Below are 24,799 nucleotides of genomic sequence, written 5' to 3' on the forward strand. Positions count from 1 at the left end.
TTATAATTAACCATTATTTAAATGATGCTATTTTAAAACATATTTTAACATTGTAAACTCTAAGGAAAACTGATGATATGAGAGAGAGATAGAGATAGAGAGAGAGAGAGAGAGAGAGAGAGAGAGAGAGAGAATTGTGGGGAAGGGGGAGGGGGGGATAACTTCTGAAAGAACTACAAGGTGTACAACTTTGCTTCTGCCGTTTGCCGGTAAGTAGCGGTCGAAAGAAACAGATCACAGATGTCAGGCAGTTAGCTTGGACCTAGGTCAGCATAACCTCATTTAAGCATTAGTCAATGTGTGTCTGCATCATAAAGTTGTTCTTGATTGAAAATGTCAGTATATGAGTCAAATTCTCGTCATTTGTGGGAGGTGTTACTGTTTTGTTTCAATATGACGAAAACAGTGGCTGAGTCTCATCGAATGCTCTCAAGTACATACAGTAAGGATGCTATTAGTGAAAGAACATGTTTTGAGTGGTTTCAACGCATCAAAAATGGTGATTTTAACGTCATAGACTGGCATAGTGGTGGAAGAGGGAATGTTTTCAAAGATGTAGAACTCAAGAAGACTTGGCATGATTAGTGGGAATGACACAGCAAGCCATTTCAAAACGTCTGAAGGCTATGGGCATGATTCAGCAAGAAGGAACTTAGGTCCCATGTCAGCTGAAACCAACAGACGTTGAACAGCGTTTGTGTGTTTGTGTTTACAATAACCCTAAACGCACAAAATCATGGAAATATCGTGGCCATGCTTCCACATCGACAGCCAAACCGAATACTCACGGCTCCAAGATCATGCTCTACATTTGGTGGGACCAGCTTGGCGTCATACATTATGAGGTGTTAAAACCAAGTGAAACAATCACAGGTACTCATTATCGAATGCAATTAATGTCTTTCAGCAGAGCATTATAAGACAAATGTCCACAATACAGCGAGAGCCACGATGAAGTGATTATGCAGCATGACAATGCTCGACTCCACGTTGCAAAAGGGGTCTAAATGTACTTGGAAACATTAAAATAGGAAGTCCTACCCCACCCGCCGTATTCTCCAGACATTGCTCCCTTTGACTATCACTTGTTTAGATCAATGGCGCATGGCCTGGCTGATCAACCCTTCCAATCTCATGAAGTCACAAATTGGATCAATTCATGGATCGCTTCAAAAGATGAAGAATTTTTTCGATGTAGGATTCGTACACTGCCCAAAAGATAGGAGAAAGTAGTGGCCAAAGATGGAAAATACTTTGAATGATACATGTGTAACCAATTTGTTTCATTAAACCCCAAATGTTGGGGAAAAAATGGCGGAAGCGAAGTTGTACACCTTGTACTTGAAAATTTATGTTAATCATTAAAGCTATTGTTCAGTAAGATAAAATGTACAATAGCATGCATAGCCCTGCAAGATGACTGAAGGAAAAACTAGACATGTCATGTCCCAGGTTTCAAAAGAGGAAACCACAAGAGGCAGTGGTTTACCCAATGGACAATGACCCCTTGAAGAAATGAAAGAACACTTTTTGGCATTATGTGGATGACTGTGCGCTCTAATAAACACAATAGGGTAACCTTATTGCCTTTGGAAGTCTTACATAACAATATTATACATCAGTCATTAAGACAGTGGAGATAGCATTAAATGAACAAAACCATATTTTATAATAGTGATTCATTGAAACAAAATGCAAAGATACTTCACAAGATCTATGTCATTCCCATCCAGCAGCAACACTTCAGAATGCGATCAGTTTGAATACTCTTTACTGTCATCCAAATGTACATACATCTCCACTATCATTTATTTCTCATTCTTGTGTTTTGCATAGCTCTACTGTGTGTGTCTCTCATTTTGTGTTTCTAAGTCAGGCAACTGCATATGTCTCTGCCGTCTTTGGCACCTCTTTGGGAGCTTGAAGAGCTACTTTAGGGTTTTAATCATCTGGTAAATATCTATCATCAGTTTTGAAAACCTAACACAAAAATTGATCATAGGCTATGAATACAGTTTAGTTCCAAGCACAGAGCCAGAATTCAAGGCCATTTGATCATGGACAAAATGAAGAGAGAGCTGGGAATTTGGCACTAACATAATTTTCTGCAGAAGGTTTCTGTAAGATGCTGACAGCCAGTTTCTGAATTAATATAATAATTAAGAAAAAAACTCTAGTTTCATTATTCTTCTCATCAGCAGACAAGATTTTTTACCATAATCAAACTGTATAACATGGGGAAGAAACCAGAATAGTTTCAAAAATGACAGTACTATGAGTTGCCATCCGTACATCAAAAACTAAAATTGCAATAACCAGCAGCATGAATTACCAGTTTTGTCTGAGCTTTAAATGATTTCAAGCAATAAAATCCATCTACATCAGTTTGTTAAGAAACATCTGTAATTTCAGAATAGGTTCCATCAGACAACATCAAGTATGTGGAAAATTAAGGAAGTAGTTGGGTACAGTGGTTCCACGTCACAATCACATTTTTCAGCTCTACAGACAGAGAACCATCATTGCATATTGAACAACTTTTTTTTTGTTCACACTATCGTGTTTGCTTTGGTTGCAGAACAGCTTGGCAGATGATAGTAGTATATCAGTCAGCATTTACTGGAGCAGAGTAGGAAATTAATTGCATTGTAACTACAATGATACACTGATAAGCCAAAACATTGTGACCATAGCCCACCACGAGGTTGGATACCACACAGTGATGTTGCGGGTACACAATGCACTATGAAAAACATGTAAGCACAGCAGACACAAACGGGCGATCACCCTAGCGAAGATATGGGCTACAAATGGGGAAATACATTGAGATAAATAACTTTGCAAAAAGGACAGACTATTATTACACAAAGCCTGTGAATGAGTATCTTGAAAATGGTGAAGCTGGTCAAATGTTCAGGTGCTACTGTCTTTAGTCTCTATGGCAAGGGGTAGGAGGACAGTGAAAATATTACTGGGTGCTAAATGGTTAGATGTCCACAACTGTTTACAGAATGCAGGGTTTGGAGGCTTGTCCATTCTGTAAAGTAGGATGGATTGTGATGGGTGTCATCGCTGTTGAAATAGCACAATGCTGGTGCACGCATTAAGGTTTCGGAGCACACCGTTCATCATATTTTGCTGAATATGGAGCTCCGCAGCAGACAACCTCTATGTGTTCACATGCTGATCCAATGACATTGTCATTTATGATTGCAGTGGGCACAGAACCATCTGGATTTGACCATTGATCAATGGAAATACATCAGCTATTTGGGTGAATCACGCTTTTGCTACACTAGGTCAGCGATTGTCTCCACAAATGCTGTCATCCAGGTGAGCAGTCGTTCAAAACATGCAGCTCGCCACAGAGACAGGCTGGTAGGAGCAGTATTATTCTACAGGAATTTCATCTTTCAGGAGTATAATTTGTTTCTCGAAGCCAGAACTGTGCTACTTGTGCTACTGTGATCTGACCAACATTATGGTGAACTAATGTTGACATCTCTAGGACCAAATTCACCTGTTGTAAATCCTATGAAACACATCTGGGTCACTATCAGGTGCCAGCATCGTCCACACAAATCAGTGGCCCAATATTTATGCAAATTATATGACCTGTGTATGGATATCTAATGCCACATATCTCCACAAACTCACCAAAAAACTGTCAGATCCATGTTAAGCAGCATCAGTGATTTATTTCGAGACAAAGACAGAGACAAAAAAAATCTATCAAGCAGGTGCTCGTAATGTTTTGGCTCATCAGTGTCTATAATCAGTATCAACACCAAAGTTAAGATGGTTTTGCTCTTCCACTATTTTGATACACCATGGATGAAACATTCTGTGAAACGTTTTCATGAGAAGCTTAGCAGACTGGTCTGGCAGCCAAGCTGGTCACACATGGAAATGAATGATGCAATGTCACTAAGTCGTCGTCATCACATATGTCGTGGCTTGCATTTAAATACATCAGGGGGAAAAGCCTGTTATAAAGGCCATCACCGATAGCATTAGATTGTATCTAATCCAGCATCCACCCAATCCCAGTAACCTCTAACATTCACCATACTTCTATTTTAGGATAAAAGAAAATGGAAAACACGATGTGAAAGTAGATCTAGTTGATAATAACATGAAATCATCACTGTTTAAAAATACTCCATCAGAACATAATAAGCCTGTTAAACAAAAATGAAGAGCTGCTGCTTCCACTTCAAGATGCAACAAAGGAAGCAAATATTTATGTACTCTGTTTAACAGAGCATCATCTAGGAGCTGCAGAAATTGAGCAGATGAAGTTGCAAATTAGATCTAGTTGTTGTAGAAACAACTTAGAACAAGGAGGGATAGTAATTTTTATTAACAACACTCTTGGGTCATAGACTCTAGATAAAAATCAGAGCCACATTTAACAACATTTTTAATGCTGTGCAACTAAACTAGAACTAGAGAAGTAGTCCACTGTAATCAGAACAATCTACAGGGCACCACAAGAAGATTTCCCGAAGTTCCTTGCTCAGCTAGGAAACAGCTCTTATGCAAATTTACAAGCATAACAGCAACATCACTTTTGTGAAGATTTTAACATTGACTAATTGTATGTAATGATAGCAGTCATATATAATTAGAAACATTGATGTCTTGCTTTAACTTACACCCAATGATCTCATTTTCAACAAGTGTAGATGACTTCAGCAAAATTGCTAATGACAATATTTTTGTGGAGCCCACATATGATAACTTTCATAAAAATACAGGCTTTAGTAAACGTACTACCAGTCCATGAGTGTCAAATGGCAATCCTCAAACTCGAGAACAGGGCAACAGTTAATGAACTCTAGTTAGGCATGTTAAAATTTTGAATAATGAATGTACCCAATGGATACGAAATTTAATTCATTTTTAAATCTACTCTCAAACAATTCGATGCCAGCTTCCCAAAAAGACAAATTAAAATTATTTCAAAAGCAAGTATCAGAAAGACTGGATAACTGTAGGAATCAGCATATCGTGTGACAGAAAAGGAAACCTTACCTACAACAGAGGGATAGCACAAACAAAACAGTAAACATACACTATAAGGGATATTTAAAATCAACATGCACTATGCTGAACAAACCAACAGATCAAACAATAAAACAAAAAGTGTATGGAAAATCATAAAATCAAAAACAATCATGGACAAAAAAATTAGAACAAGCAGGGGCAGCCCAGTTAATGGGAAGTGCAACAGATCAGAATAACCTGTACAGGGCAGCCTCAGAATTTAATAAATTTGTTCGCTCAGTATTTGAAAATGTTGGAACACAAAACACACTGCCTTCCTCAGAAGCCATAATCGTCGTCTTAACACACACCGATGATGATGACTGCACTTCACTTTACTTCAAATCCACAACACCTAATGAAGTTATAAAAATCATAAGTTCCCTAAAAAGCATCAGCTCTTCTGGGTACAATGGACCATCAAACAAGGCACTAAAATTATTTGGTGACTTTGTAAGCAACGTAGTGTGTTATTAATTTATTAGTCTACGAGAAAGGGGGCATTTCCTTATAGATTAAAACTTGCTACAGTGATGTCAACAAACAAATGTGGTGCGGGACATGTAATGTACAGATTGAACCGGAACTCCACCAAATAGCTTTCAAAGGTAGCTGTAAGGCCCAAAACAAGGAAAAAATGTCTAGTAAACCAGGCTCTAAATTGCATACTGTACATTAAGAGTACTTTTTCATCTTCACTACTCTGAGACATCTTACTGAAAGCCCTCTGCTTTCCATATTTTGAGAAGTGGTAGTTTGGACCAAAACAAGAAAAAAGCATTTAGCAAGCATAGGCTGTGAAGTGCAGACCTTAAGAACTATCTGCAGTTATTCATCTTTGCTACTGTGAAATATGTCTTCTACTGAAACAAAGCTCTTAGGTCTTAAGGTATGCATTTTAGAGTCCATGTTTACTAGACTTCTTTTTTCTTGTTTTGGTTCATACTACCACCTTAAAAAACTTGTTAGTGGAGTTCTGCTTCACCCTATGTAACTACTGGCCTTTCTCTCTGGCACTAGTTCTTTCAAACATATTTGAGAGGGTAGAGTACAACGGGCTATATGAACTTAAAAGGTATCCTGTGGGTAGGAATTTTTTAATTTTGTGAGTGCTATACAGCCAGTTTCCAATTTATTTTTATTATTTGGTCAGTACACATGTTCCTGATGTATGTTTGTATTTTCAGCAGTTTTGAATATTCAGTTTATTGTTGGCCATAAAGAAGGTTATACATGTTTTCAAGATCTCAGTCAATTTTTACTTTCAAAGAAGATAGATCAAAGAATTTGCATTAAATTTTGCTTGAAAAATGGAATAAAGAACAGCACCACATTCTAAATGTTGACTGCAGCTTTTGGCAAATGTACTATGAGTAAGACAAGAGTTTATGTGTGGTACAAACATTTCAAAGAGGGTCAAGAAGAGGAAGGCAATGACTATCCTGGACACGCTAGCACACAGATTAATGACAATAATGTGGAAGTAGTAATGAATATGGTTCTGGAAAACTGCTGAATCACCGTCTGAGAGATTGCTGATGATTTTTCTTTTTCTTCCTTTTTTTTGGGGGGGGGGGGGGGGGGGGTGGAAAAGGGGCGCATGAAATGCATAGCATCAAAGTTTGTTCTGATATTGTTGAATTTCAACCAAAAACAATGTTGCATAGAAATCGCTCACATTTTCCTTAACTAAGTCAACAATGATCCAGAACTTCTAACGAAGCTCATAACAGGTGACGAAACATGGGTACACAGTTATGAAATTGAAACCAAGGCTTATCAACCAAATGGAAACTGCCCGAAGAACCAAGACTGAAACAAATTTGACAAGTTAGATCACAAATGAAGGTTCTCCTCATTATTTTCTTTGATTACAATGGGATCACATATCAAGTTCCAGTCTTATGGTCATACAGCCAATAAACCTGGAAATTATGTGCCATTTGCCTGAAGCAATCTGAACTGTGGTGAAACCCCTTGTAGAAATTGCATCATGATAATGCTCCTGTTCACACCTCAATGCTTGTTGGTGATTTTTTGGGAAAAAAACAAATTGCTTTGCTACTCAGCCACTGTATTCGCCAGATATGGCCCCTGTGGCTTCTTTCTATTCCCGAGGCTAAAGATAATCATGAAAGGACGTCATTTAGTCACCAATGATGAGACGAAAACAAAATTGCTGAACACAAACTGAAACTGTGTTCCAGAAGTTTTTCCAAGGAAAAAGCGCCGACACAAATGTATTATATATGAGGTGGATTACTTTGAAGAGGACCAAGTTGTTGATGCTAATGAATACATAAAGATTCTTTAATAAAAACAAAAATTTCTGTGGTCTTTGATCACACCTCATAAATAATATCACAACATTGTGTGCTATGTATGTTATATTGTGTGCCCAGTGTGCATATTGTTTGATGTATCATATGCGCCAATAAGCAAGACACACTATTCAAACGACTTCACCATAAATAATAATGAATACTCATATGGAATATTTATCATGTTTACTTTTTTCCTCTCTCTTTTTTTATGTAAGATTTTACTCTTTGACTTGTCTTACATCACAGCACATCCTTCCTACAGAAAGGAATTTAACAGTCCCAAATGTAAATTGCTCAATCAATCCATCAGAAAGGAAGATAGTACTAATTAGCAAATATATTACTGAACTTTTTGCATTTTTCTATACTTATGGCAACTAAAAGCAATTGAATGTGCACAAAGAAAAGCATATGTGACAATTCATTTTTGTTTCACCAGAGAAATGTATACGTCATATTTATTTACAGAAAAAAATGGGTAAGGAAAAAAGACAGGTGCTGGGTCCATCTGCTGGATTCCTGATGTTAAGAAACCAATGAGGAGCTAATGGATACCAAATGGCAAGTAGAGGATACCACATAACAGGAAAGTCAAAAATGAACATGAAAAACTTATCAGCATAACAGGCTATGCAGAAAAATCTTTGAGGAGTTCTGTAGTAAGTAGTGAAAATAGAAGATAGATGATACTAATTAGCACTGATGAAAATAGCGCTACTCCACAGTATAAATTTGATCACATGATCTGAAGTTTAGTTAGCCTCAAAAGTGGGATGTAGGACATAAATAATTTGAATCATTTCATTTTGCATGGCTATGTCAAGAGTATTTTCGAAACTACTTCTGGACTACAGTGATTATTGCTTATTACTGTATGTTAGCAGTAAAAGTAACAAGAAACAGTGTCACATGGTCAAGTTAGGTAATTTGAATTGAAGGTGAACAATTGACCTTCATGAGAATGGTCTATTGTAGTGATATATTACAGATCATACGGATATGCAGTCGCTACAGTGATACAAGTCCCACATAATTCGTAATTCCAACTACAGACCACCAAAAGAGAAATCTGTGCAACGCTACATATGTCTCGTCTTTAAGTTTCAGTTTGAGTTATGGCAATATACAGCAGTTCTGGTACCGATGTGCCAAGAACTTACTGCACAATCTGCATGTGTGTGCTATGCCACAGATTGTCAACATATATTCTTTGCACAATATAGTACACTAGACAATAGACCTTACTGGCTGCAATGGATTCCTCGGTATATTGCCTTCCAGCGAGTCATTATTTCAGACTAATGTGCTGGCTGAACAAACAAGAGACTCTACAGACACCAATGGCATCTCTGTATGTGCACAACCTTATGGCTCTATTGGATGAATTTGTGACATTCTGGGCATTATTTACATATTAGTCTAAATCCTAATTGCCCAAACAATAGGTGTTCTGTTGAGTGAGAGATACAGGAGGGAAGATGCAGAATCTCAAGTGATACATTTCCTTCACTGCACTCTTTGAGTTCTGTTCCAATAGAACAAGGTTTGTTTACTTTTTAAAAAGACTGCACCTTGATTAGAATATACCCAGAGTTGCATTAGTAATTAACCAGCTTAAAGCATGCACCAGCTAGATAATACAACTATGCTTCTGATTATGATGGAAAATATTTTGATCCATTTCTTGGAGATTTAAGCAAATCTCCGCAATGGTCACGCAAGTATATGACCTTACTGGCATGCTTGGTAGAACAAAAATTGCGAATTTTTTGTATGTCATTTTATTTGTTTAGAAAACTGAATACTCACTAACAGCTTGACACATTTCACCAGTTTCATCCCTTTAGTGGTCCCTCTCCAGAAAGAAGTCATAAAAAATCTAAATGAAGATCATTTGTATTTCACTAGCATATAAACATTTAGTAGTGTACAAATCATGAAGTGCAGATGGACCGAATTTCATGTAAAGAAATCTTTCCTTCAGAAGATGTTTATACTTATACTATAGTACAGAAGCGTTCTAATTTGACTAATTTGAATTTAAGATCTATTTCCTACAAGGAAAGACTATCATAGTGATTTCATCAAGATATAGTGTGAAATTCAAAATTGTATACAGACTTCCTATCCATCCCTCATTCCATTTTTAATATCCACTGTCAAAGAATTTCTTAAAATTATGAAAGTAAAGAAATAAAAATTTCCTGGCAATTTTGAGCATTAAAACAATGAAATGGCTTCAACAACAATGTTTTTGCATGAACTGTGATAATAGTTCATAAAAAGAACTTAATGAGAAGATACTTTTATACGCTAATGTTGCTGGGAACAAAGAGCCCACATACTTAGAAATATCATTTTTCCTTTGCAGATTAATACCTACAGTCAAGCAAACTGTTAGTGGTGCAATAACAGCAAAATGGTAATAATTCTGTCACTGGGAACCACCCAAGATTTCTTTAATTAATACCAAAAAAATTAATTTACTTCCTGTACACTAATGCTTTCATAACTCAAAAATCTGTTTCTAATGATTACCTTTTTCCCCATCTTCATCACCTTATTTTAATTTTTTCTTTTTTTCCTTGAGATAGGTGCCTATGTTCCAAAAGTTCAAAATTCAGAATCAGCGCTTTTGTGTTGCTATTCACATTATCCTCCAACAATTCTGGTGAATATGGCTATTATTTTTGAATGATCTGAAGACTCAGACAATTTTATATAATTATAAATTCTATTATACTAAAAGTTATTACATCATTACTTCAATGTAAGGAGACATTTATTATTGAACAGATGGTCACACAATACTCATTAAGGCAGAGGAACTTCGCAGAAAAAAAAATTGGAGCTCACACAGAAGTCAACATGCAAAACCATCAACTCTGTCTTCATTTAATTTTATGTGTAGTATGTGGTTTCTAGAAGGCATACAGAGCAATCATTTCAAGAATATTTCAAACCTAGCCCAACAAAAGATATCCTTCATTTGTAAATCTAAAATTATTGTATTGGACATATCTTAGCCTTAGTAATTGCTTGTCCTCCTTTATGAATAATTTATTCTCCTCTTGTGCTACTACTATAACAGTTTTCAAGACCATTTCCCAGATCAGATGTTATGCCTGAAAATGTTTTTGGTTCACCAAATTCCTCTGACAATAAATTTTAACCAAATTGATGAAATTAGTCACAGATAACTGCCTGTATCATTTGGTACTCTGCTGACTAGCGAATGAAGGAAACCGACAAGATCATGGAAAAGTAGGGAGACTGACTGACAGTTCTCGTGCCTGCCACTGTTGTATCTCTCCTGTCATCAGTTACACAAACATTTCATGGAACTACTCTTGTACAATCTTACAGCAGTTGTCTTCTTCATATTAAATGGGTATTTTCTACACCGTCATTCTATTGTCTATTTGATTAATGCCATTACTTTTTATATGCCAAAGATGGCTCCATCTGAATTAGTAAGAAACTGTATTGTAACAATCTGAGTAGTGTACAACATGTCTCAGGTACTTTGAAGTACTGGCAGTGAAGGCCATCCTATCCTCAACTGGTATATGACATAGGTATAACATGCTTCTAACTACTTGACTGTGACATTATCTGTAGGAAACTGTGATACTGATAGTACTAACACCTCAAACAAAAGAGCATTACAGTAACTTTTGTTTTTGGCAGTTTCTTCAGCCAGACCCTCACTAAAAACTATCTACTATCATCAGATGATCCATGTTATCTATCACATTCCCAGATATATGGGATATGTCATACCTTAAATCCTGGAAAATCCTATACGTAGCCATCATGCTGGAGGGCGCAGAATAGGGAGCATCGTCACATCTTTTTAAGAAAGAACCTACAGGTGCAGTGCTTGATAGACCACTCACAGCACAGGATTCCCATTCCACTGAAAATGCCAGGAGGTACCTGGCAAAACATCAGCAACATAATCACCAAAAGTTCCCACGACAATGATAGTTTTGTGTTATAGGTAAAAATACTGTCAGGATTTAAGACAAAAAAATGTGTGTTATTAAGGCCTTTTTTAAAATGTTTACTGTTATTACATTATACACATCATTCAGGTTTTCCCAGCTCTGCATCCACCCTCAACCCAGCATCAAAGTTACTTCAATCTTAATTAACAAGGTTTTTTTTTTTTTTAAGTTACTCACATAAAGATACCATCTTACAATGTAACTGCATAACATCTGTCACTATCCATTAAGATAATGACATATTACTCAAAAATATATTGACAAATCTTCATTTATTATAGGAATCATATGTTTTGATTTCATGGTTGTTACTCATCCCATTATACGCATCACTAATAACGTTTTCTGTCTTCCTTCATTAGCATATTTACTGCATCCCGTATTACATACTCTTTCCAGTTAGGGGAATGGTAGACACAGAATAGTAGAAACAGAAGAAAAGAGAGAGAGGGGAGAGAGAGAGGGGAGAGAGAGAGGAGGGAGAGAGAGGAGGGAGAGAGAGGAGAGAGAGAGAGAGAGGAGAGAGAGAGAGAGAGAGAGGAGAGAGAGAGAGAGAGGAGAGAGAGAGAGAGAGAGAGAGAGGAGAGAGAGAGAGAGAGAGGAGAGAGGAGAGAGAGAGAGGAGAGAGAGAGAGGAGAGAGAGAGAGGAGAGAGAGAGAGGAGAGAGGAGAGAGAGAGACTCCAGGTGGTAGTTTTGGGTTATTAACTCTGTCTCTAGTGTCCACAGGTTTTTGTAGTAAATTGAATTGCATGAAATATCACAGACAACCAAAATAATGGCTATTGGAAACCACAACACAGTAACTTTTGTAACATGTAGACTAACCCTGAGATAATTTATGTAAAGAAATGTTCATATGCCACCCAAGTTTAGTTTCCTTCCCTATTACAGTTTCCTCAAGGTTAAATGGATTTGATTCTTTACTGTTTGAAAATTATCATGTTTCTTGATATCTTATTAATACTCATTTTATTGGTCAACAGTTTACATACTCTTTCACCATATCCTCATAACACTGATTTCCATGATGTGGTTTAAACTAGAAACATAGATTTTTAGTTTTTGCATGATAAGTAATTGAAACATTATACTCCAGTCTAAATTACAAATTATTCTCTCTTGTTATTGATTTCTCCATGATATTTTAAACAATGTAAGTCTTAATATGTGATGTAAAGTTAGCACTTCACTGCACTGTGTCTTATTTGCCAAAGAATTTTTATCTTTCAAGCACATTATTTTCCAATTATTTCATGCAATGTATCTCCATTTTCAATTTCCACCAGTCATTTACTTAAATCTATTCAGAGTTCAATCACTCGGCTGGAGTTCAGAGGTTCCAGGTAAAATGACAGTGGATGCTAAGTTTTATGTTCCTACAGTATGTAACCCTCTCCTAACATAACCCATAATTAAATTTTAGCATTGTATTTAGGTCCCTTCCCTGTGGTAAATGAGAAAACTGATTACTAGATCAGCAAAAATCATTATCTAACCAACTCCAACTCCCTGATTAAAAATAAACAATGCAAAAGTCTGTGGTGAATATTTTCTGTTACCATATCTGGATTCCCACTGATAATAATGATTCTTATTTTACTGTGTACCGTTATGGCATGGACTTCCTAATCCAAGCAACATAGCAGATATAGAAAACCACTATTAATGTGAAAAAAGATTATTATTATTATTTCTTTCTTTTCTCAGACGTTATGTCTGGTCAAAAATGGAAAGTGACGTGGACCTTGATCAAGCGTGACTTCCTTTTAACTGTACGGTATACGTTATATTGCATTTAGGAACTTTCGGGTAATTGAATATGTATCAATAATTACGGAGTTCTGTAGTTGTATATATAAGTTTGGATGTAGCTGTATTGCATTGATGTACTGGTGGATATTGTGTGGTATGACTCCTGTAGTTGATAGTATAATTGGTATAATGTCAACTTTATCCTGATGCCACATGTCCTTGACTTTCTCAGCCAGTTGGATGTATTTTTCAATTTTTTCTCCTGTTTTCTTTTGTACATTTGTTGTATTGGGTATGGATATTTCGATTAGTTGTGTTAATTTCTTCTTTTTATTGGTGAGTATGATGTCAGGTTTGTTATGTGGTGTTGTTTTATCTGTTATAATGGTTCTGTTCCAGTATAATTTGTATTCATCATTCTCCAGTACATTTTGTAGTGCATACTTGTATGTGGGAACGTGTTGTTTTATAAGTTTATGTTGTAAGACAAGCTGTTGATGTATTATTTTTGCTACATTGTCATGTCTTCTGGGGTATTCTGTATTTGCTAGTATTGTACACCCGCTTGTGATGTGATCTACTGTTTCTATTTGTTGTTTGCAAAGTCTGCATTTATCTGTTGTAGTATTGGGATCTTTAATAATATGCTTGCTGTAATATCTAATGTTTATTGTTTGATCCTGTATTGCAATCATGAATCCTTCCATCTCACTGTATATATTGCCTTTTCTTAGCCATGCGTTGGATGCGTCTTGATCGATGTGTGGCTGTGTTAGATGATAAGGGTGCTTGCCATGTAGTGTTTTCTTTTTCCAATTTACTTTCTTCGTATCTGTTGATGTTATGTGATCTAAAGGGTTGTAGAATTGGTTATGAAATTGCAGTGGTGTAGCCAATGTATTTATATGAGTGATTGCTTTGTGTACTTTGCTAGTTTCTGCTTGTTCTAGAAAGAATTTTCTTAAATTGTCTACCTGTCCATAATGTAGGTTTTTTATGTCGATAAACCCCCTTCCTCCTTCCTTTCTGCTTAATGTGAATCTTTCAGTTGCTGAATGTATGTGATGTATTCTATATTTGTGGCATTGTGATAGTGTAAGTGTATTGAGTGCTTCTAGGTCTATGTTACTCCATTTCACTACTCCAAATGAGTAGGTCAGTATTGGTATAGCATAAGTATTTATAGCTTTAGTCTTGTTTCTTGCTGTCAATTATGTTTTCAGTATTTTTGTTAGTCTTTGTCTATATTTTTCTTTTAGTTCTTCTTTAATATCTGTATTATCTATTCCTATTTTTTATCTGTATCCTAGATATTTATAGGCATCTGTTTTTTCCATCGCTTCTATGCAGTCGCTGTGGTTATCCAATATGTAATCTTCCTGTTTAGTGTGTTTTCCCTTGACTATGCTATTTTTCTTACATTTGTCTGTTCCAAAAGCCATATTTATATCATTGCTGAATACTTCTGTTATCTTTAGTAATTGGTTGAGCTGTTGATTTGTTGCTGCCAGTAGTTTTAGATCATCCATGTATAGCAAATGTGTTATTTTGTGTGGGTATGTTCCAGTAATATTGTATCCATAATTTGTATTATTTAGCATGTTGGATAGTAGGTTCAGAGCAAGGCAGAACCAGAAAGGACTTAATGAGTCTCCTTGGTATATTCCACACTTAATCTGTATTGGCTGTGATGTGATATTACTTGAATTTGTTGGGAAATTAAGTGTGGTTTTCCAATTTTTCATTACTATGTTTAGGAACTGTATCAATTTAGGATCTACTTTGTATACTTCCAATATTTGTAGTAACCATGAGTGGGGTACACTATCAAAAGCTTTTTGGTAATCAATGTATGCGTAGTGTAGCGACCTTTGTTTAGTTTTAGCTTGATATGTCACCTCTGCACCTATTATCAGTTGCTCTTTACATCCTCGCGCTCCTTTGCAACAGTCTTTTTGTTCTTCATTTATAATTTTGTTCTGTGTTGTATGTGTCATTAATTTCTGTGTAATGACTGAAGTTAATATTTTGTATATTGTTGGTAGGCAGGTTATGGGGCGATATTTAGCTGGGTTTGCTGTGTCTGCTTGATCTTTAGGTTTCAGATAAGTTATTCCATTTGTAAGTGTATCAGGGAATGTGTATGGGTCTGCAATGTAACTGTTAAATAATTTAGTTAGATGTGAATGTGTTGAGGTGAACTACTTTAGCCAGAAATTTGCTATTTTATCTTTTCCAGGGGCTTTCCAATTGTGAGTAGAATTAATTGCTTGGGTGACTTCATGTTGCAAAATTATCACTTCAGCCACTTGTGGTATCATCTTGTATGTATCTGTTTCTGCTTGTATCCACCGTGCATGCCTGTTATGTTGTACCGGGTTTGATCATATGTTGCTCCAGAAGTGTTCAATGTCTGTTACGTTTGGTGAATTGTCTATTTTAATGTGTGTGTGTTATCTACTGTCTGGTAAAATTTCTTTTGGTTTGTGTTGAATGTTTGGTTTTGTTTCCTTCTATTTTCATTTTTTTTTTTTGTATCTCCTAAGTCGTTTGGCCAATGCTCGTAATTTCTGCTTCTTTTCATCTAATTGCTCTATCGCTTCTTATTGTGAGATTTTACCTAACCTTTTTCGTTTGTTTTTCTGACATTTCATTTCTTATAAATTGTGTTAGCTGTCCGATGTCTCTTCTCAGTTTTTCTATTCTGATCTGTAGCCTGTGTTGCCATGCTGGTTTTGTGGGTTTCTTCTGTGTGTTGGTTGGTTCTGATCTCTGCCTAGTGTGTATATTTAGTGTAGTGAGTGCTCCTATATAAACCAGTAGTTGTAACTCTTCCGTAGTTGTGTTTTCATTTATTTTGTTGTGTATGATTGTGTTGATAGTTTTTATTGTTGTTTCGACTTGTAGGTTATTTGGCGGTCTATGCAAGAATGGTCTAATGTCTGTATTTGTGTCTTTGTATTGTATATATGGCAGCTGAAATTTTTCTTCTATATCTAAGATGTGTGTCACTTCGTGTTCTATTTGTGCTTGTTCTGGTGGCTGTCTTAAGATTTCGTTTTCCTCTGATTGTTTAATTGGTGCGTGTTGTTCTTTGTTTGTTTGCTCTGGGATGTTTGAGTCCATTACTGTATTTTCTTCTTCTTCTGATTGCACATTATTTTGTTCCAGTATTTGTTGTACTACTTGTTTGATGTTTTCTAATTCTGACTGGGGTAGCCTGTTATTTTTGATTATTACACGGATCTGATCAGCTAGTCGTTGTTCTGTTACAAATTTTTAATTCTGGGTATCTGATAATAAATGTTGTGTATACTTGTGATCCGTATCCAGTTGTGTTGGTTCCTAGATTTGTTGCTTGGTAATAACAGAACATGAGGTGTCGATTAACTTCATCTGACCATCTCATCCTCCGTCTTTGTTTTCCTTCTAGGGTGGTTGCAGGAAGCATATCCTGCAAAACACCTCTATTTGAATTTAAATCTTTTTCCAGTTGGCTAGCAGTGTCGTTACCATTGTGGGCAGGCATAGGGTTCAAACGTCGTCCCCGCCCACGACGGCGCTTGTCCGAGGTTTCTTTAGTTCTGACCTGAACCAACTAATCACACTAAAAGGGGGGTTAGCCCTATTAGTGGTTTGTTGTTTCGTCGCCTTTATGACTGGCAGAACATACGGAGGCCTATTCTTTTCCCGGGCCTCCACGGGGTTTATTATTATTATTATTATTATTATTATTATTATTATTATTATTATTATTATTACTATCATTATCATTATTATCATTAAGCAGTAGTTGTCATATAAAACCAGGTAGCTGTATAAATCATGTAAGTATACGGCAACTCACTGTAAGAAATATGACACACAAGCAGTATAGCTAAACAATACTAATCTTATGGGAGACGCAGAATTGAAAAAATTGTGAGAGTGAGTGTCAGTTATAAAAATTAAATATTGTCTGTTGATCTTATGGTAATTGAAAATGAGACAGAATTGTTCATATTATAGAAATATTACTCCTGTAGCACTGACACCCTGAACTGAACAGAACTTAAGCTTTAAAAAAAACCTGTGGAGCTAACCGGGAATGGTAAGGTCTGGAGCCTTAAAGGAAATAATACTTGATCATAATAGTTTTATGTTCTTCAAATGTTTGTGTGAGACTGGAAGCAATAATACTGCACGTTTTATCGATCATGAGAGAAATTTCACAAAAGGGTCTAATTTTCTCTGTCTCATTAGTTTTAGGTTTTCGTGTTCCACTAACTACCAGTGAGTAATCCATGCCATAATACAATTATATAACATTTAATAGAAGATTACACTATCAAACACAGACGAGTATTGATACTGAAACTGTGATACAGGCTAAATTTAAATTCCATATTACTCATCAAATTCACTGCCCTTTTGTTTTTCAAAGTTCTCATGTTTTAAATTTATTACAAAATTTTAAGCCCCAAGTGATAATGTATGTCTCATTTATGCAAATTTATTCTTGTGTTCTAAATAAATCTCAAACACTGGCAAATTTGTAATTCTTATTCCTGACATAGTTGCAAATATAATTAGCATTTTAAGCAGGAGGTAAGAACTGATCACATGTCTGTTTTGTGTGTTCCTATAAACCTTCACATTATGTAATGAGAATTCTCAAAAGACTTTATATCCATGCAACAGAATGGTAAGTCAGCAATGCAAATTGAGCAAAACAAAAATACAGTATTCAGTTGAAGTTGCCTGATTTCTGTGTCAGTTCATTTAACTGCTACAGTTATAAAGTGGAACATCACACAAAATATGTAAAATAAAGCAATCATTCACTATCTCGTATGGAGGGGGCTACTGAACAGCTCATGCTAAGTTTCAAAATTTTAAGTTCATTGAGGTAAAAGTTGATAGACAACTGAAATCTATTTCCGAAAGTTATATACATTAGACCTAAATAAACTCACTAAGCAATCTAAATAGAAAGAACTAAGGACTCTTTCGCTTTTGTCACTTTCTTGAAGAATAGGAACTCTGTAGTATCACTACAAGTAGCAGTGCCGGCAGCAGAGCATATACTGAGATGAAGCCTACTTGTGCTGATGGCAAAGTGGTTAAGAGCTGTACTGTATTCAAAAGGAGCAGGGGCGGGAGGCAGGGCATGCGCAAAAAGAGCAAGCATTATAGAGGGGCAGGGATGCCCACCTGAGCTACGAGGTAACATACCTCATAAGCAACTCCCTGAGGGTGGCTTCGTCTTCTTCTTGTACCTCTTCCTTCGTCTCATCACTAACCTTCCTGCGGGCCGGCGGCGGGGCCGGGGCGGGGACCGGGTGGGGGTGCACGTGCCGGGCAGTCAACTCGAGCGTGGGGACGGCCGAGAAGAGCGCCGGATGGCCGTGGGCGTGACTGTGTGCATGCTCGTGCACTTGAGCTACTTCCTTGTATGCCCCCGAAATGCCTCCTCCTGCTCCTGCTCCTGCTCCTCTTGCTCCTTGCTGGACCACAGATTTTCTCATCGATTTAAGCCCTGGTCTCGTCTCACCCATCCTCCTGCCTGGGATTTTGTTGACAAATTGGGACAAGGGTTGAGGTAGGGAAGGGAGAAAACCCGACAACATATTTTAAAGGCTGCGATATGTATGTCAAAGTAAATTGTCAGTTGCCGCTGTGGCTGTGCCGGTTCGGTCCTCTGCTTAGTGGGAGGAAAAAGGTGCATTACAGACACAAAAAAGGAAATGTATTAAAAGAACACTGAAAATGTGTAACGTTATACTTGCAGGAGTAACCTGTATTAAAATGTTAGAAGGGGGAAGCCATCAGACTTCTGTCGTGTCAGAATTCGTTTCAAGTAAGATAGCTACGGTAACAATTAATTTCAGCTAAATATTTTCAGAATTTGGTGATAGAATATAACAAACAATTCACATTACAAATCCTCAGTTTTGATTAAAAAAGAATGGAAATTTAATTCATGTCATATACTTCTTTCAAGTCACTGTTTCTGAGCTCAGTACTAGAAACGAATTCTGTGACAATGCTGGAACATTTCTTCTTCAGTTTGTTACATTTTATGAACATGAGTTGCAGCAGCGAACCAGTCCTCAAAAAATGTATAAAACACTTGTGGTTTATTTCTAAAAAAGAAAAAAGCTACATCCAAAATGTACTGTACAGTTTCACATTAACATTGATACAAGATATGAATCTTAGGAAGAATAAACAAATGAAGCCACAAACATTTCCTCATCATACGGAAGTGACTGTATAAATGGTAGATAAAGAGTGGTGCTAAAAGATTTTTTCCTTTTCAACTGATGTGCACATTACTTCACTAAAACACAATCACAAGTTTCATTACAAAGAAATAACAAGGCATAAATTGTAGATAACTGGTCTTGCGTGTGTGTGAGTGGCGTGGGCGGGGGGGGGGGGGGGGGGGGGGGGGGGGGTCTTATTTGGGCATGATTTAGTAATAATTCACTGGAATTCACAAAGGCAATACTGCACCAGAAAGTCAAATCTTTACAGCTAAAGACATCTAATATGAAAAATGGGTGTTTGGTCATAAGACAGACAGGGAATGTCACACCAACAGGTCTTAGCTAGTACCCTGTGTCAACTAAAATCCATACACTCATCAATGGTGTTTGCACATTAAGCACTGTACTAACAAACAAAATTAAGTTAAAGAGTGGCTACATCATCACAGCATTAATCATAACCACTGTCTGAGGGACAATTGATTTTTATGAGCATTTCTTTTGACATGAGCTCACTAGAAGAGTTCCATACAAAGCCCACAGGTCTTCTATGGATCTTCTATGTTCCCTCTATTACTGTCATGTACTAAGTGTTCTCAAGAATCTACCATACATCATTTTGTTATTTACCTCCTTCATGGGTGAATAAAATATTTTTACAATTCTTCCAATGAATCACAGTCTGGAATCCACCTTACGTACAACTAATTGTACGTGGTTGCTCCACTTCAAACAGGCACAGTTGCACACTCACACTCATAGATATATATATCTGTTGTGGTATTTCCCACTCACTGATCAATGGTAATGTAACACAAAAGTAATCGTTCTTTACACCTATTTGTGTGCGACAGATTGGTTTCATTTATGAAGAAAGTCAACTATTAGTTCTGGCATCAAGTTCTCAAATGTTACAGCTTTCTTCTATACAACAGCATCACTACAGACAGCATCACTGTGCACAGCATCCTGGTCAGCAATGTAAGTTCTGTGACACTGTCTACGTGATGGTGTGATATATATAGTGAATTTGTAAGACAAGCAAATTATAGCATTTTATGCCGAAACTCATAATAAACCCTAAACGTGAACAATGCGAGATACAATTAAGACAGGCTATCCCAAATAGATCCAAAACAAGTAAATATACCAAGGTTTGTCAGTCACTAAGTCACAGTAGATGATGGTAGCAGTTTTTTTTAATGTTTTTAGCAGCTGGGTTATGACAAACACCTTTTTTTCCTAATGCAACCACATACTTTTTTCCGTGACTGAAAAATTCAAATGGGACTTCAGTGACATAACAGGTGAAACTTAATCCAATAGTAACAACATAACAGCCGCACACACACTACTGTCCTGCAATCAGGAGAAGAGGTTCCACCAAAGTCTGACATATCATATGAAGTGTACAATTCAGGCTATTGCAAAGTATACAATGGTTGAAGAAGTGGTTATTGTTTTGAATAATGACAAATGTCACCAAATTGTTGATGCAGTGGTGTGGTTGTATACTGAAAGGTATCCTGATGGTGCCAAGACCTTATAACTGTCTTTGCAAACAGCATAAATAATTTCAAGAATGGGGAAGTCTCAACAACAAAACATGACAGCAAAAAAGAATAGCAACTGATAGGAGAAACACAACTGACATTTTAACAATCCATGTGACACTATGAGGCAACTTTAATATGCCAGTACGATCAGCTAAAAAGAGTATTCTGTTAATTCTATATTCTAAAACATTTCACCCTTTCTGCATTTCATTCCATAAAGAATATCATGGCAATGACTCTCCAAATCAGTTTCAGCTCTCTGAATGTTGTCTGCAACAACTGCAAAGTAATGCAGCATTTCTAGCAAGATACAAGATACCGATTGCGGATAAAGCATTTTTTTTGCAAACTGTAAGCAAATAAACCTTTGTAATATGCAATACTGGTCAGCTGAAAACCCAAAGCAGCTGAGAGAAGTGGACAAACAATGGCCATGGTATATTAGTGCATGGTTTTGGCTTTCCAGGAACTGCATCAGTAGCCCCTGTTTTGTTTGTAGGACTTAAATAGCCATAAGTAGCTACAGTTGCAAACAGACACAATCCACAGTTATTGAACATAAAGCAATTGATGTGGTACTAATGCGATGGATGTCCTGCCCATTCCACACAGTGATAACAGATTTTAATAACAGAACATTGGGAGGGCACTGAAGCAGCCATTCGGCAAATACACAATGGCCTGCAAGTCTACCAGATTTCGCAACTCTGGGTTAGGGAGAACATAAAAAAGGAGGTCAACAAAGGAAAACACACACTCACAAAGACATGAAATGTCATGTATCATGAGCCTGTGTTCTTTTGATGGTGCTTAATGTGATGCATGGGATGGTTTCCTGAAAAATTGTTTATTTCCATACTTGTACTTACTAGGAACCAGAGAGAGTCTTGCAGAAATCTAATTTTCCAAGTGGGATTATTATTTACTTGTGCAGCTCATCTCATCGTAAAAAAATATCTATTTGCCCATATTGTTTATAATTTTGAAAATGAAGTAAATAAGTATATTTACTACACAGAAAATGTTTTGTCACTTATAAGTCCCAGAAATTTTCCTATTTTATCTTTTGTTTTGAGTATCCTGAGATCAAATACAAATTCTCCTATTTTCTTTTTATTAATGCACAACTAATTGGTTTGACACTTAGGGCTATTAGAGCCACTGTTTGACCTGCACCACCTTATATATTCTTTTGTGCAATTGCTTGCATTTTGTCAACAGTTTGTAATACATGTCACACGACATGGAAAAATTGTTAATATAACCAATATACACTATGTGATCAAAAGTATCCGGATACCTTGCAGAAAATGACTTAGAAGTTCATGGCACCCTCCATGATCAGTAATTCTGGGATTCAATATGGTGTTGGCCCACCTTTAGCCTTGATGACAGCTTCCACTCTCGCAGCCATATGTTCAATCAGGTGCTGGAAGGTTTCTTGGGGAATGGCAGCCCATTCTTCGCGGAGTGCTGCACTGAGGAGAGGTATTGATGTCGGTCAGTGAGGCCTCACACGAAGTCAGCGTTCCAAAACATCCCAAAGTTGTTCTATAGGATTGAGGTCAGCACTTTGTGCAGGCCAGTCCACTACAGGGATGTCATTGTCGTGTAACCACTCTGCCACAGGCCGTGCATTTTGAACAGGTGGTCGATCGTGTTTAAAGATTCGATCCCCATGCCCGAATTGCTCTTCAACAGTGGGAAGTAAGAAGGTGCTTAAAACACCAGTGTAGGCCTGTGCTGTGATAGTGTCATGCAAAACATCATGGGGTGCAAGCCCCAACCCCCAATGAAAAAGACATGACCACACTGTAACACCCCCACCTCCGGATTTTACTGTTGGCACTACACAAGCTGGCAGATGACGTTCACCGGGTATTCGCCGTACCCACATTCTACCATCGGAACGCCACATTGTGTACCGTGATTCATCACTTGACATAATGTTTTTCCACTGTTCAGTAGTCCAATGTTTATGCTTCTTACACCAAGCAAAACATCATTTTGCATTTACTGGCATGATGTGTGGCTTATGAGCAGCTGCTCGACTGTGAATTCGAGGTTCTCTCACTTCCCGCTGAACTGTCATAGTACTTGCAGTGGATCCTGATGCAGTTTGGAATTCCAGTGTGATGGTCTGGATAGATGTCTGCCTATTGCACATTATTATCCTCTTCAACTGTAGGTGACAGCACCATGCACCTAATATGAAAAACATGTTTTTTAAGGGTGTCTGGATACATTTGATCACATAGTGTACATGGAAGGTCCAAAAATAGAACATCAACGAACTCCTCTTATTATCTTGAATATTTCCAATCTCTACTTCTAGCCTACTGCTCGACACAGGGTTCTGTGTGACTTTTCTGCAGCTCTCCCCATTTCCCTAAATCTTACTAGTCCATTTCTTTCATTCCTCTCACTTCCCTTCAACTCTTCTTCTAGAAGGAGCCACTGGCTTCAAAAGCTTGCGCAATTCCTTAGCTTTTATGTACGTTTTCTCTTGCCCCACTTGGTGAATAGATTTTTTATCTATTCAATTATATTATACTTTAAGAAATTTATTATTTTTGTTGATGTAAGTTTGTTTATAAATTCATAATCATCATTTACAGTGATTTTTTAACAATCTTTCACACATCATCTCTGTTGTACAAGAACAAGCAGAGTTTCCACATTCAAGATACAAGTGAAACTAACAGTGTACAAAATTTTCGTGGCTACTAGACAACTTTCTTTACTAGAAATGATCATTTCTCCTTCATTAACGTTTCAGACTGTGGCACAATTATTTTTGGCATTTAAAATATGTTTACTTTTTACTTTGTACTTAGCAACTTCAATCTCACATTTCAGCTAGAATTTCCTGAAAGTTATGTACATTCCTTGATCAAATTTTATGGTATTTATCAGTAAGAATAATTAATAATAACCATGCTTCTTTAGTTGTCGAGTGTACCATTTTTGGTAAGGTGTGTAATATTAGTATACCTTTTGGTGGCACTGGATGCGTGTGATATGAGTCTGTTGCCAACTAAGAAAGGAAAAAAACATTCCATTATATGATGGAGGCTTTCAGGGCTCACATTTTGAATCCCTGGCCTTTTCTTTTGTTAATGGGCCTTAAACCACAGCCGAATGCCCAAATGAAGAAAATTACCAAGGATCATCAATATTACTTTATCATTATTAAGTGTACCACAGCAATCCAATACTTTTAACTGGGTTATCATCTACCTGATGTTAGCCTCAGTCTGAATTATGTTTTTCTCTAGTCTTTCTGCAATACTGGAATTGCATTCTCTATTTTAGGTCTTAGTTCTATATGATCAGCTATTTAAAAATCAATAACATCACATTCTTCAGTCACTGTGTACTTAAGTGTAGTTGCCTGGTACTTAACTAACCATTTATTGGTATGACTAAAGTCCAATAACTACGAATATATCATGAGACTCATTTTTTCTCTCTCTGCACTCTTACCTTCATTAATGCTGCCCACAAATTTTATGCTGTTTATATTTAAAATGCAATATTAAGTTTTTTTTCTATAAATATTCTCTTAGTAGAGAATACACTGTAAGGAGGCCTGAAGGTTATATATGTAAATTTATATGATAGCAATCGAATACAATTGTTTCAATAAAAAACTGGTTATGGGATCACAAGATGATATTTCCTTTGTGGCCACTAGTTTGAAGTCATCACAATTTTGAATACAAAATCACAAACACAATCTTCACATCATTTATACGAAATTATTCGAAAACTGAGGTGTATAGTTGACAAAATGATAACAAATATAGTGAAGTATATAAATTCATGGCAATGAGTCTCTGAAAATTGTGATTAG

At 36.7% G+C, this 24,799-nt stretch overlaps 1 protein-coding gene across 4 annotated transcripts in view; it reads right to left on the reverse strand.

Annotated features, from left to right (window-relative positions):
- LOC124614002 (glucose transporter type 1) overlaps nucleotides 1–24,799 on the reverse strand; it is a 499,751-nt gene that overhangs the window by 276,334 nt on the left and 198,618 nt on the right. Inside the window, exons 3-4 of one of the 4 annotated variants that reach the window (XM_047142807.1) lie at nucleotides 18,351–18,681; nucleotides 11,157–11,312 (exon numbers count right to left, since the gene is read on the reverse strand). The exons of 2 other annotated variants lie outside the window; for them this stretch is intronic. In XM_047142807.1, coding sequence (XP_046998763.1) covers nucleotides 11,157–11,312; nucleotides 18,351–18,673 — 479 coding nt within the window. In that variant the 5' untranslated portion in view covers nucleotides 18,674–18,681. The remainder of the gene's footprint in view (nucleotides 1–11,156; nucleotides 11,313–18,350; nucleotides 18,682–24,799) is intronic. One more of the 4 variants, XM_047142808.1, reaches the window with a different exon arrangement.

Source organism: Schistocerca americana, chromosome 4, assembly GCF_021461395.2.
Source record: "Schistocerca americana isolate TAMUIC-IGC-003095 chromosome 4, iqSchAmer2.1, whole genome shotgun sequence".
NCBI lineage: Eukaryota > Metazoa > Arthropoda > Insecta > Orthoptera > Acrididae > Schistocerca > Schistocerca americana.